General features: G+C 47.0%; 1 protein-coding gene across 1 annotated transcript; it reads right to left on the bottom strand.

The window, feature by feature from the left end:
* Positions 1–994: 994 nt before the first annotated feature.
* On the bottom strand, positions 995–8,860 carry RPUSD3 (RNA pseudouridine synthase D3; the record flags this gene model as incomplete). Its single annotated transcript, XM_082663795.1, has 9 exons — positions 995–2,656; positions 3,423–3,562; positions 5,675–5,798; positions 6,019–6,103; positions 6,187–6,294; positions 7,135–7,234; positions 7,368–7,412; positions 8,286–8,425; positions 8,736–8,860. 9 exons carry the CDS (start codon positions 8,858–8,860, stop codon positions 2,465–2,467), a joined length of 1,059 nt encoding a protein of 352 aa, XP_082519921.1. The 3' UTR covers positions 995–2,464.
* Between the last annotated feature and the right edge of the window lie 5,926 nt (positions 8,861–14,786).

A 14,786-nucleotide genomic window follows, 5' to 3' on the forward strand; every position in this document is an offset into this window, starting at 1 on the left:
CTTGGCTCCTTTTCTCTTAGAGGGTGAAGAGAGAGTAGGGTGCGGCTCTGTACCCCAAGGTCCAGAACAAGAGCTAGAGGCCAATCAGCAGCTCCTCCACAAAGCAAGGCCCAGAATTCCCATCCAGTGACGGACATGAGGCATCCTGTCCAGGGACTCCCCTGGCATCTCTGATCTCGGGGTGGGAGGATAAGTCTCATGTTACAGATGAGGAAACTGAGTCTGAACGAGGAGACATGGCTTGCCCAAGATCATGTGGCAGTGAGCAGAAGGCTGGGACACATTACCACGACTGCTGAGCCCTGCAGGTCTCCCCAGTCCCCAGGCCCAGAGGAGCTGGGCTGGCAGCAGAATGACATCTAATGGGCACAAGATTTACAGCAGGAGACACAGCAGAAGAGTGGACCCAGCCCTTCTCCAGATGAAGTGGGTCTCTCCCTTCCTCTGCAAGGGGCCAAGGTCACCTAAAAAGGAAATATCCAATAAGCTACACCCATCTGAAAAAGTTTGGTATTTCTTAATTGTAATGGGTTGAACATTGGTATGTCTTCCTGGAACCTGTGAATATGACTTTATTTGGAAAAAAGGGTCTTTGTAGATGTAAGTACGTTAAAGATTTTTAGATGAGATCATCCTGGATTATCCAGATGGGGCCTAAATCCAATGACAAGTGTCCTTACAAGAGACAAGAGAAGACAAACGAGGAGAAGGCCATGTGGAGACAGGCAGAGGCTGGTGTGATGCAGCCACAAGCCAGGAAGAGGCAAGGAAGGATTCTCACCTAGAACCTTCAGGGAGAGCACAGCCCTGCTGACACCTTGATTTTGGACTTATGGCCTCCAGAACTGGGAGAGAATCCATTTCTGTTGCTTTAGGCCACTCAGGTTGTGGTAATTTGTTGCAGCAGCAGCCCTAGGAAACTAACACACTAGTCAAATGAAGATACATAAATTCTGTATATTTATGAATCCATTCTTGCACAGCTGAACCAGGAGATGCGTACAAGCGGGCTCACAGCAGCACTGTGGTAACAGCTGACGACCTAAGTGTCCATTAACAGTCAGATGGGTAGACTGCAAGCTCTGACATTCCAACTCCGCGCCACACAACGGATGCATTTCACAGGGTAGAGCGAGAACAAGTCTCAAAAGGATATATGCAGCACAATTCCATTCCAACAGAAACTTCAGAAACAGGGCAAAAGGAAATATATTGTTTAAGGATGCATGTGTACGTGGTAAAACTCTAAAAAACAAACAAAGAATTCTCCCAAGTCTGGGCAGTGGTTTCCAACCTTGACTGAGCAACAGTACCCATTCCAGAGCTTTTAAAAAAGATCTGATGCCAGGGTCTCCATTCCAGACTGGTGAAACCAGCATCTTGGGGGTGCAGTCATGGGAGGCATGGGTTTTTTTTTAAGCTTTCTGAGTGGGCAGGGTAGGGGGTTCTCATGTCGGGCCAGGGTTGAGAGCTGCTGTTGTCTAGGATAGGAGAAGGGATGCTTCTGTTTTGTGCCGAGTGGTGGTTATGTGGGTGTCACCTTAGAGTTATTCTTTAAATCACAGAGATTTTTTTTTTTTTTTTTTTTTTTTTTTTGCGGTATGCGGGCCTCTCACTGTTGTGGCCTCTCCTGCTGCGGAGCACAGGCTCCGGACGCACAGGCTCCGCGGCCATGGCTCTCGGGCCCAGCCGCTCTGCGGCATGTGGGATCTTCCCGGACCGGGGCATGAACCCGTGTCCCCTGCATCAGCAGGCAGACTCTCAACCACTGCGCCACCAGGGAAGCCCCACAGAGATGTTTTATGCACTCTGTATGTTTCATATATTTCACGGTTTTTTAAAGTGAAAGATCTAACATCTTCACTTAAATGAGTAGTCAAATACATAGAGACAGATGACAGAATGGTGGCAACTGGGGCTGGGAGGGGTGGGGGAGGGGGAGTTGGTGTTTAATGGGGAGAGTTTCAGTTTGGGAAGATGAGAAAGTTCTGGAGATGGATGGTAGTGATGGCTGCACGACAGTGTGAATGTCCTTAATGCCACTGAACTGTATACTTAAAAATGGTTAAGATGGTAAATTTTATTAGGTGTATTTTACCACAATTTTTTTTTAAAACCTAACATTTTCTCTCAGCTAGAACTGGGCCAGAAACAGCCAAATATAAAGACCACATACTGAACTCAGCAGAAACCACGGTCCATGATAAACATTTTCTTTCTCAGCAAATCCTGAAAACGATACTATGAGGGTAGGTACTTTTATTATCTCAGGTCCAGAGAGGTGAAGTCATTTGCCCAACACCACACAGCAAGTGGCCTTAGGATGTGATCTTAAGTTTGTCCAACTACAGAGGATCTTACACTGTGGCCTTCTGCGTGTTGAGCACTGACCTCACTCTCCTCGGGCCTGACTGCAGCCCATCCGCTCTCCAACCCCCACTGCTTTCCAGCGGGAACAGAAGGACTATTGGTAGTGGAGCCCCAGGCAATGCAGGGTCCTGGAGAAATAAGAGGGCAAAGGTGCCAGAAGCTTGATGGGTGGGTCCCTGGGCCTGGCACCTGGGAGGTAGAGACAATGCAGGTGGAGGTGCAGGGGCAGCTGGGCAGCCTGGGAGGGGGTCAGGTGGAGGCGGCGGAGGAGGGCTTCATCCAGGACCTGGGGTGGGAGAGACATGTCAGCATTCAGCCAGGTGAGCTCTAAGCAAAATGGGAGTGAGGCAAGTACTTCCTCCTCCCTCTGCGTCCGTGTTCTGCATGCCTCTCTACACGTACACACGTACACACTCAAACACACACACTACGGGCAGAGACCAGCTAGGGGGTCACCGAATCAGTTTCCTGGGCATTCAGCGAAACTACATTCCCCAGCCCCTCCTGCAGGTTGGTAAGGCCATGTGATTGAGCCCCACTGAATGCCACAGGAGTGTGAGCATGTATCCCGCTTCCAGATCTGGCCTGAGAAAACCTCCCCCGTGAACCTGCCCTGTCTCCTCCGCTGGCTGGATAGCAACAGCCTGGGTCCCTGAGTGACCCATGCTTGGAGCAAGCCCATCTCTACCCTACTGCCATTAATTGGACTTAACACGGAAGGAAGTTATTGTGTTAAGGCTCTGGTACTTGAGGTTATTCTGTTAGAGCAGACAGAGTTACCCAAATAGACACACACAACCTCTTTTACCCCTTATACCAAAAAGAATGGCAGACTTAGAAGGGCCTTTAGAAATCAGCCAGTTCGACTTCCTTATTGAACAGATGGGCAGAAAGAGACCCAAGAGAGGGGGTTTCATTTGCTCAGGGCCACAGAGCAAGACAGGGCTACAGGGAGCTATGGAAGCCCAAGCTGCATAGCTAATGTCTGGAGATGCTCTCCACCCCCACCCCCAGCCCACCCCAAAAGGTAGCCGGCAGGTGGGCTTGGGTACCTGTCTTTGGGGCCTGGTGCTCTCAGCAGGCAGCAGAAAGCGCTGGCCCAGAACAGTGGCCACACGGGCAGAGTACATGTGGTCCCCGAGCAGAGGGCAGAGCTGTAGTGCCATGTGCGCCTGTAGCTGGCTGGGAAACGCTAGAAGACAAGAGAGACAGGACAGATGGCAGGCAGCGGCTCTTTCTGTCCACCCGGTATTGCCCCTCCCCTTTCCTCTGGGGAGATGCCACCCCCATTCTCAGATGGTGTGGTTTCAGAGAGGTGAATGCTACCACCCCTGCCAGTGGAGAGGGGCGCATGACCAGGTCGGGACAGTCAGAGCTGTCAGTCCACCGGCCCTGCAGGATTCGTCCATGAAGAGGGGCAACCCTGAATTTACTGGGAAGCTACTGGGAATGAAGAATGATCTTTCCCACTGGGGGGTGAGCCTGGGGCTGCTGGAGCGCCTGCCATCTCTGCCCCCACGGGGAGAGCCTGTGGGAGGAAGAAGCCAGCAGGCAGGAGGTGAAAAGAAAGTGAGAAACAGCTTCTTGATGATGTCCTCCGAGCCTCCGGATGCAGCCAGGCCTGAACTTTTGAGTTACTTGAGCCAATAACTTCCCCTTTTAGATTACACCAATTTGAACTGGTTTTGGGGAAACTTAAATGGTACAAAATTGTTCACATAAGTAAACTTATTAATCCTCCTGACAACCCTATAAGGTGGGTTCTATCATCATTCCCACCTTATAGACAGGAAAACCGAAGCTCAAAAAGAAGTGACTGGTCCACCGTAAGCTGGGATTCAAACCCAGGAGCTGTCCTCTGCTTTCACGTCTGGCAATATGCTGGACTGGATAATCTAAAAATCCACTTCTTATAAACCACTTAGAAACACTGGAAAACTTTAATGATCATCCTTCTAAATACACAGCTGGGCACAGAGGAAAGTAAGGTCCCCCAGACGAAGATGCAAAAGGAAAACAAATCCAGAGCACAGGGAAGCCAACGTTTCACCTATTCCAGGGTACTGCCAATCTTGGGATGCAGGGGGCTTGGGTTTAAGTAGCTACAAGGGGCCAGGGGTGAGGTCTTGGTGCCCAAATGAAATCAGAGAGGCTACATCTTCATTGACAGAATGGACCAGGAGAAAAAGCCAGCCGCCAAGGGAGGGAGACGAGAACCTTAGGTCTGGATGAGGGGAAGAAAAAAGAATTCACAACCATGAACTGCTGCTATGAATTGAGCTGCTCTCACACAGGTTTGGGGCTCTAATACCACGTGCATGAACTGTGAACTTCCAACTGAGACATTAATATTTAGGTCCTGAAGCAGTGACATGGGGCGCTCAGCAGAAGCAAAGGCAGAACCTCTCCTGAAGTCACCACCTCCAATGAGGCAATAAAGGATTTCCACTGATAAAAGCCCAGCTCAACCTGAATTCACAATCCTGAATCACAGAAGAAGAAGGAAACAATCCACCAAGGGGAGAGAGTCTGTAGGAAACACAACAGGGTTAGACCCTCAGAATCTCAGACAATGGAATTATAGAAACACAACATAAATATGTTTTAAATGACTAAAGACAAAAAAGAACAAGTAATATGAGAAAAAACCAGATACCTTATTTTTTGGAAGGCCATTTGTATTTGTAAAAGAACCAACTAAAAAAAAAAACCAACTAGAACTTCTAGAAGTGAAAAATACAATCAATGGGTAGGTTAAACTGGCAGGTTAGATCCAGCGGAAGAGAAAATTACTCAACTGGAAGGTAGATCTAAAGATTACCCAGAAAGCAGCAGAGATAAAGACATGAAAAATGTGAAAGAAAAGTTGAGACACAGCAGAAGAATGAGAAAGTCAAACGTCTATCAGGCATTCAAGAGGAAGGATGCAAGAGGCACATTTGAAAAGGGAACTTTCCAGGATGGATGAAAGAGATTAATCTTCAGACTCAGGAAACACAGTGAATCCCAAGCAAGATAAAACTAAACCCACACACCTGGAATCACCATAGTGAAACTACAGAACATCAAAGGTAAAGAGAAGACGTTGAGATCGATAACTAAGAGAAAAAACAGGTGAGCTGCAGAGGGGTGACCATCAGACTGATAGGAGAAGCACTGCCCCTCCAGGTGGAGCTGGTCACATACATCCTTACAGTCCATCAAATGCTCCCCAGGCTGCCACTAAAACTACCACCACCCTCCCACCTCCTGCCTCCTCCAGCCAAATACCATTTGTCAAGTCTGGCTGGGGCTCCAGACCCACCTGTCAGTGGCTGCAGCTGGACCAGGGCACAGCCAGAGCCCATGGCCACCACACGGAAGTAGCTGAGGGTCCTCTTGACACCTTCCAAGATGTCCTTTCGGGATGGGGACTTCACTGGAACTACCTGTGGTGGCAGCCCCCAAGAATGAACAAGCTTCACACACACCTGGGAACTACCCGCAGACTCTCCTTGCTCCTAACAGACTCAGGACAGGGCCACAGTATAGGCAGTTGTCACTCGCCTGTATTAGGGGTCTCGAGGGCCAGTCACCCCACGTCTATACCCTGTAGGGGTAATATGTCTGGAAGGACCCCTCCTCCTCCCCACCTAGACCCTGACTTACAAGATTGACCCCATCAATATGTTCCAGTTTCAGAGCTGCTTGGATCTTCCCCTCAGAAGTAGCTGGGATCCCATCAGTGACAGCACTGAGAAAGAGGCAAGAGGAAGTCACGCAGTGGCTTTTGCTGGGACCTGTCCATTGCCCTGGGAGCCTCCCAGCCCCTCTCACCAGTAGGTGACTGTGGGTCTCCTGGCTCTCTGCGAGTGAGTGAAGAACTTCTGGAGGTGGCTTGCTGTCTGGGGACAACTGGAGAGGAGTACAAGCCCAGAGGTTTCCCTGGAGGAAGGAGACAAATCACAAAAGTTAAAATCCCCTGGGCTCACCCACACAAAAAGGAGACCCCGGACTTTCCTGGCGTTCCAGTGGTTAAGACTCTGCACTTCCAGTGCTGGAGGTGCGGGTTCAATACCTGGTTGGGGAACTAAGATCCTGTATGCCGCTTGGCACAGCCAAAAAAAAAAAAAAAGAGACCCCTAGTAAGGAACACCTGACCTGCCTAAGACCAAACAGTAACATCAGGACTATGACGCAGACCTCCTCTTGAGAAACAAGTAAGTCTTCCCCGTGTTTGATAAGAGTACATTGCTTAAATGTGTTCCTCATTTTGCTCTGGCTCCCAGGGAGCTCAGAGCCAAACATCATAACAATTACCACCAACTGTTGAGTGTCTACCATGTGCTAGGCACTGTACTAGGAACTTTATATATATTAGCTATTAAATAATTAAATTCCCCACAAGCAAGCCCATGAGTTTGTGGAACTGCAGAAACATTTCATCTCAAGCACCATCTCTAATAGATGGCAATTAGAGGAAAGAATATCACAGATCAGTTGACAATACCTGCCATGAATACAGAATTAGAGAATTGACTGCACACTGAGCATAGATATTAGCTCTATTTTATGATTAAAGAAACTGAGGCTCAGTGATAGCTAAGATCACAGTTTATGCATAAGGATTTGAACCCAGATCTATCCACTTCCTCCTCCTTTTCCTTGTATCCTACCTCTGTGATCCCAAACCAGCCCAAGGAAAATGTCTGTTTATTCCCAAGTAGTTATGCCCCCACCACAGATGGAGGCCTGTCCTACCTTCCTCTCACCCCCACCACTTACTTCCCAGATGCTCGGACAACCTGGAGCTCCCGCTCCCCGAGCCCCAGGGACTGGCTCAGCTCCGGGAGCACTGAGAGCAACGTCAGCTCTCCTGGTTTTCCTGGGGGAAATAAAAGGAAGAGTACAAGTTGCTCCCAGAGGCAACTTTATCCCACCTTTCCTTTCTCTTCACTATTTCGTCCCCTCAGAGACATCAAAACCCCTTTCATTGCATCTCTTTCCCCTGCCCATACCTGTCACTGGCAGGCCCAGTGGCTTGTTCAATGTCACCAGAGGTCCTGAAACGTATAATACATAAACATCATCAACAGCAAATGCAGTTTACAAAGCACTCTCTCAATTCATATTACCGTGTGGTCCCAGTACAACTCTCATACATGAGTTGCCAGCCTGAACTCTCTGAACCTTGCAGATGCTAAGCTGGCTGCCTGCCACGTCAGGGCCCTTGCGCTTGCTGTTTCCTCTCTCTCAGATTTTCACGTGGCTGCTTCCTTCATATCATCGTGGCTCAAATGTCACCATCACAAAGAGGCCCGAGTCTCCAATCTAATGTCTGCTCCCTTCCTGCAGTTCCTCATCATCGCTGTTTTATTCATAGCACTGATCACTAGTAAGTACCTTTTTCATTTATTTTCTGGTTAATCAATTTCTCCCGCTGAAATGTTGGCTCCCTGAAGGCAGAAACCGCATTTATTTTGTTCAGCACTATATAGCCATGTCTAGAACAGTGCCTGGAACATAACCTATGCTCAATAAATAGCTGAGAAAATTTAAAAATCACCGCAGACTGAGGCTCAGAGAAATTATTCTCCTAAAGCCACACAGCAAGCTGATTACAGAGCCTACATATGGCTCCGAAGCCTGTGTTTTGCCCCTCAATAAACCTTTTATTACAGCAATTTCCTTTACAGAGAGCCTACTAGTGCAAAGCTCTCTAGTTATTTACACGTTCCCACCCCACAGCCCTATCCCCAGGATGCTGAGGCACAGAGAGATTATGTGTCTGGTCCCAGCTCCTATGGCTAGTGGGAGGCAGAACCAGGATTTGATCCCACAGGCTTTAGTAGGGAACCCAGCCAGATGCTCAGAAGGCTCAGATGAAGACTCCTCCCCTTCTGGGTCTCCGTGCAGCTGTCCCTCCCACCCCTCACCTTTCTGATCCACCACAGCTGCCCTCAGCACATCAACCAGCTCCTCCCTACTGACGTTCTCTGGCCGCAGCAGCCCCGAGAAAGGCTGGTCATCCAGGGGCCCCGACCGTTTGCTGGAGCCTCGACGTTGCTGCTGATGCCTGGAAAAGGTTAGGTAAGCAACAGGAGAATCATTGCCGCCCATTCTTATCTCCACACACCTCTTCCTAAATGCTGCGGCTTCCTACTAATGCTTCAGAAAGCCTAGGTTGAGTTTCCCGGAATGTTAGGTTCGACTGGCCCCACTGTACAGAAGAGAGAACTGAGGCTCAGAGAGGTCTCCTGACCAGTTTAGGATCACACAGCAGAGGTGGATTAGAACCCATATCTGCCTAACTCCAGATCCCGCACACACCCTCCCCCGGCCCCAACCTCCCTCCTACACAAAGGAGGGCGGGGGTTTCTAATCACCGGGCCTCGGTGCCAAAGCTTGAGGCTGTGCGCGCTGCGGGGACCCCCGGACCCCGCCGCCAGCCACCCCAGACCTGGCCCAAAACACGGCAGCCGCCCATCTCCGGAGCGAGGACAGTGCGCATGTGTCCGGAAGGGCTCCCCGGAGATGCCCTACAGCGCGCCGATTGGTCAGATTGACTGTCAATCGGAATAGCGAGGCTCAGATCTGTGAGAAGGCGGAGTTTTGCCTTTGCCCAGGAACGAGGTGAAGAAATTCTCGTCTGTGCTTTTGGGGAAAGCGAGTCACGGAGCAGAGGAGGAATTTACTGGGGGGTCAGAGGACCTGTCTTAGGACAAAGCCAGGTTTTCTGATCATCATTGCAATTCTTAGGAGGCTTCTGACTTCAAAAAAAAAAAACCCGCCAGGGCGCAGTGGTTGAGAGTACGCCTGCCGATGCAGGGGACACGGGTTCGTGCCCTGGTCCGGGAAGATCCCACATGCCGCGGAGCGGCTGGGCCCCTGAGCCATGGCCGCTGAGCCTGCGCGTCCGGAGCCTGTGCTCCGCAACGGGAGAGGCCACAACAGTGAGAGGCCCGCGTACCGCAAAAAACAAAACAAAACAAAACAAAAAAACCGCCATTGCGCACAATTTTGTAAGGCAAATTGGAAAAGAAAAAAAAAATCCACACTCGTTGGCACAGTGAACTTGCTTTGAAGAACACAGCCTGGTGCAAAATCCAAAAGGAAAAAAAGGCCAGAGGCAGAAAGACGTTCACTGCACCACTATTTATAACAGCAAACCCAAAACAAATCTGAAAACCGGAAACAAATTGTCCTTTGATTAGATCTATAAAAGAAATAAATCTTATTAATCACCCATTCATCAGTTTTTGAATGCTAACTCTACGCAAGGCCTTGGCATCTGTGAAGTGCAAACAGATTAACAAGACTCGGCCCCAACCACAAGAAGTTCACCTTTAAGATAACAGCAGCACAACCCACCTTGGCGAAAAGCTGTGGAGATGCTGAGAGAGCGAAGAGTGAGGAGCCCAGGAGCCCGCTGAAATCTGAGAAAGCTCCCCAGCAGGGGTTGTGATTGACAGACTGTGAAGAACTCAGAAATTCACCGGGAGGGAAAGGTGTGGGTGGGAGGAGAGGGCGCGGGCAACAGGAAAAAGAAGGTAAGTGCAAAAAAAGCAAAAAGCAAAACGGGCTCTACCTTGTAATTACAACTATGGAAAAGTTACATGCAACCTGTGTATTATTTTGTTTACTAAGAGCACTATAACTTTCAATTCATTGTTTGCATTAGTGAAAGACTGCAGGTAAACCAACATCTGTCAACAGAGGAATGGCTAAATTAATTGTAGCACATACATATGCAGCCATTAATTGAAGAATGTGTGGGGGTCTACATGTGGTAATGTGAATCGATCTCCAGAATATATTAAATCGAAAAACAACAAAGTGAAGAACAGTGTGACTAGAATATGCGTATACGTGCATGCGTGTGGTTTACATATATTTATTATATTTAAATATTTCTGCATTTCTGAAAGGACATACACAAATGAGATGTTGATTGCTTCCAGAAAAGGAATCAGAAGTGAGAACGTGAATAATTATGTTTACCCTTTAGAACTGCTTAAATTTTTTTTTTTTTTTTTTTTTTTTTTTTTTTTTTTTTTTTTTTTGCGGTACGTGGGCCTCTCACCGCTGTGGCCTCTCCCGTTGCGGAGCACAGGCTCCGGACGCGCAGGCCCAGCGGCCATGGCTCACGGGCCCAGCCGCTCCGCGGCATGTGGGATCCTCCCGGACCGGGGCACGAACCCGTGTCCCCAACCCGTGTCCCCTGTACTGGCAGGCGGACTCCCAACCACTGCGCCACCAGGGAAGCCCCTAGAACTGCTTAAATTTTTAACCTTATTGATATATCTCTTCTTCAGACACACATGGAGCCCTAGTTTAAAAATATAAGCCAGACCCCCCCCCCAAAAAAAAGGGACTTCCCTGGTGGTCCAGTGGTTAAGACTCGTGCTTCTCGGTGCTTTGTGACCGCCTGGAGGGGTGGGATAGGGAGGGTGGGAGGGAGGGAGACGCAAGAGGGAAGAGATGTGGGAACATATGTGTATGTATAACTGATTCACTTTGTTATAAAGCAGAAACAAAAAATAAAATAAATTACTCATCAAAAAAAAAAAAAAAAAACGACTTGTGCTTCTACTGCGGGGGTTGTGGGTTCGATCCCTGGTTGGGGAACTAAGATCCTGCATGCTGCATGGTGCGGCCAAAAAAAAAAACTAAGCCAGATATAAAAGACTATGGTTCATAAAAATTTTTTTAAATAATGAAAATAAGTAGAAATAAAATTTTTAAAAGACTGTGATTTTAGTTACATGACATTTTAGAAAAGTCGGTGGTTGACAAGGGCTGGAGTGGTTGAGGGAATGAGAATCGACTAGAAAGGGGAAGAAGGGAAATTTTTGGTGTACTGGAACTAGTGGTTACATATCTGTATAAATTTGCCAAACCTTATTGAACTATATACCTTAAAAGGGTAGATTTTATTGTATGTAAATTATACCTCAGTAAACTTAATTGGTTTTAATTCAAAGGTTTAAATAGTCAATTTAAAAAGATATATATATATTTACTTATTTGGTCTTGCTGGGTCTTAGTTGCAGCATGCAGGATTTTTAGTTGCAGCATGTGGGATCCAGTTCCCTGACCAGGGATCTAACCCGGGCCCCCTGCATTGGGAGCGTGGAGTCTTAACCTCTGGACCAACCAGGGAAGTCCCAAAAGTCAATTTTTAAATGTGCACAAATTCAGACAGGACTGGCAAGAAATTTAGCAAGAATGCAAGTCATTTTATCTTGTTTGGGGCTTGGACATTACTGTGCTGTGTCCTAAGGCCCCACGGTATTTTGGAACCTCTCTTCTGAAAGGTGCGTTCATAATTTGCAGCTTGAGCAAAGATGGAGAGGCGGAGGCCGAGGGGCAGGACACAGCCTACCTTACCGACAGCAGACTTCACCACTGGCCACACTTGGCCCCAGGAAGGGCCATTCCCCCACTTGGACTGGCCCCTGGCCCTGCCAAGGCTTGAGCTCCCTTGCTCTTTGGAGTTTTCCCTCCACACGCCCCAGCCTCAGCAAAGCCTGCCCTCTCCTGTTCACTGCCCACAGCTGGTGTGACTCCATTAATCTCCAAGCTTCCAGAAGAAAAGGAAGAAACCTAATTATCCCTCGGCTGGGAGGGCTCAGTGCCAAGAGACAGTGATCAGCCACTCAAGACTCACATGTGAAACTCAGAATATCAGGAGGACGGCAAGTTGGGACAAATTCCAAGTTTCAACCACCCCAGCCCGACTCAGTGTATGACTAACTTCACTAGAAGAGCAGGTAGGCCACAGCCTCAGCAAGAGTTGAATGGGAATAGCTTCTGTGCTGACGTAAACATCATGCCTTCATACCAGAAGGCCTACCCCATGGACCCAGGACAGCACTGAGCCAGGCCTCCAACCATAGCTGCAAGAGCAGGAAAGCCCAGAATGGAAATGTTCCTTGCTAGCTCTGGCAGCTCCTTCCACACATGGCTGTAGGGTATGGGTCAGCTGCCAGAAATAACCCTCCAGACTTTAACTTTGGTAACATAGGCCTTTGTCTTAGTATTTAATAAACCCAAGTAGCCTTTATAATTAGTCAGAAATGACACATTTGAATCTGAGAGGCACAGACCAAAGCACAGTCTCCTACAAACCTAGCCTTTCATGCTTGTCTTGTTTGAGTTGCTTGATATTGAAAAACGCCAGCTCACACTGATGAACTAATACTTTGTGGCTACCTAACGGCTCATTTCGAAATCCTAAGATTAAGAGTTCTGAACACGAAAGGAGGGCTGTCTAGCAAGCTAGGGAAGGCTTCGGAGGAGAGTTGCATTAGAGCTTGACTAGTACTTTCCCACCTACACACTTAAAAGGTTGTACTAAAATGTGACATTGAGAAACTGGAAGAGTGCCTTAATCCCATAATCCCTATTAAAGCCCTTCTTTTTTTTTTTTTTAAATTGAGGTATAGTTGATTTATAGTGTTGTGTTAGTTTCTGGTGTACAGCAAAATGATTCAGTTATACATATATATATATTCTTTTTCAGATTCTTTTCCATTGTAGGTTATTACAAGATATTGAATATAGTTCCCTGCGCTATACAGTAGGACCTTGTTTACTTTTTTTTTTTTTTTTACGGGACGCGGGCCTCTCACTGCTGTGGCCTCTCCCGTTGCGGAGCACAGTCTCCGGACGCGCAGGCCCAGCGACCATGGCTCACGGGCCCAGCCGCTCCGCGGCATGTGGGATCCTCCCGTACCGGGGCACGAACCCGTGTCCCCTGCATCGGCAGGCAGACTCTCAACCACTGCGCCACCAGGGAAGCCCCCCCCTATTTTATATATAGTATTGTGTATCTGTTAATCCCAAGCTCCTAATTTGTCCCCCTCTCCGCCTTCCCCTTCAGTAACCATAAGTTTGTTTTCTATGTCTGTGGGTCTGTTTCTGTTTTCTAAATAAGTTCATTTATATCATGTTTTTAGATTCCACATAGAAGTGATATCATATGATATTTGTCTTTCTCTGTCTGACTTGCTTCACTTTTTATGATCATCTCTAGGTCCATCCATGTTGCTGCAAATGGCATTATTTCATTCTTTTTTATGGCTGAGTACTAGTCCGTTGTATATATGTACCACATCTTCTTTGCCCATTCATCTGTTGATGGACACTTAAGTTGCTTCCATATCTTGACTATTGTAAGTAGTGCTGCTATGAGCATTGGGGGGCACATTTCTTTTTGAATTAGAGTTTTTGTCTTTTCCAGATATATGGCCAGAAGTGGGATTGCTGGATCATATAGCAGCTTTATTTTTAGTTTTTTAGGGACCCCCATACTGTTCTCCATAGTGGCTGCACAATTTCCATTCCCACCAACAATGTAGGAGGGTTCCTTTTTCTCCACACCCTCTCTAGCATTTATTATTTGTAGACTTTTTGATGATGGCCATTCTGACTGGTGTGACGTGATACCTCATTGTAGTTTTGATTTGCACTTCTCTAATAATTAGCAATGTTGAGCATCTTTTCATGTGCCTACTGGCCATCTATATGTAGGTCTTCTGCCCATTTTTTGATTGGGTTGTTTGCTTTTTTTGATATTGAGCTATATAAGCTGTTTTTATATTTTGGAAATTAAGCCCTTGTAGTTGCATCTTTTGCAAATATTTTCTCCCACTCTGGAGGTTGTCTTTTCATTTTGCTTATGGTTTCCTTTGCTGTGCAAAAGCTTTTGAGTTTATTTAGGTTGCCTTTGTTTATTTTTGCTTTTATTTCCATTATTCTAGGAGACAGATCCAAAATAAATATTGCTGCGATTTATGTCAAAGAATGTTCTGCCTCTGTTCTCCTCTAGGAGTTTTATAGTATCCAATCTTACATTTAGGTCTTTAATTCATTTTGAGTTTACTTTCATATATGGTAGTAGAGAATGTTCTAATTTCATTCTTTTACATGGAGCTGTCCAGTTTTCCCAGCACCACTTATTGAAGAGACTGTCTTTTCTCCATTGTATATTCTTACCCGCTTTGTTGAAGATTAATTGACTGTAGGTATGGGTTTATTTCTGGGCTCTCTATTTCCTTCCATTGATCCATATGTCTATTTCTGTGCCAATACCATGCTGTTTTGATTACTGTAGCTTTGTAGTATTGTCTGAAGTCTGGGAGGGTTATGCCTCCAGCTTTGTTCTTTTTCCTCAGGATTGCTTTGGCAATTCTGGGTCTTTTGTGTTCCCAAAGTCCTTCTGGTAGGCAAACTTATTTTGGAAATTGTCATTTACCATATTCATTACATGATCTGCTCAAGCCTCAGATTAAGCAGACATTAGTTTCAGAATTAATTGTAATTTTTTTTGTTGTTTGTTTTTCTGGTAGAAAAAGTGCTGTTTCCTATAACCCCACATTATGGAGAATGGTTTGACAACAGAGTTCTCTCTTCCCTTAGACCTTACCAACTTT

Source organism: Grampus griseus (genome assembly GCF_964374135.1).
Source record: "Grampus griseus genome assembly, chromosome: 10".
NCBI lineage: Eukaryota > Metazoa > Chordata > Mammalia > Artiodactyla > Delphinidae > Grampus > Grampus griseus.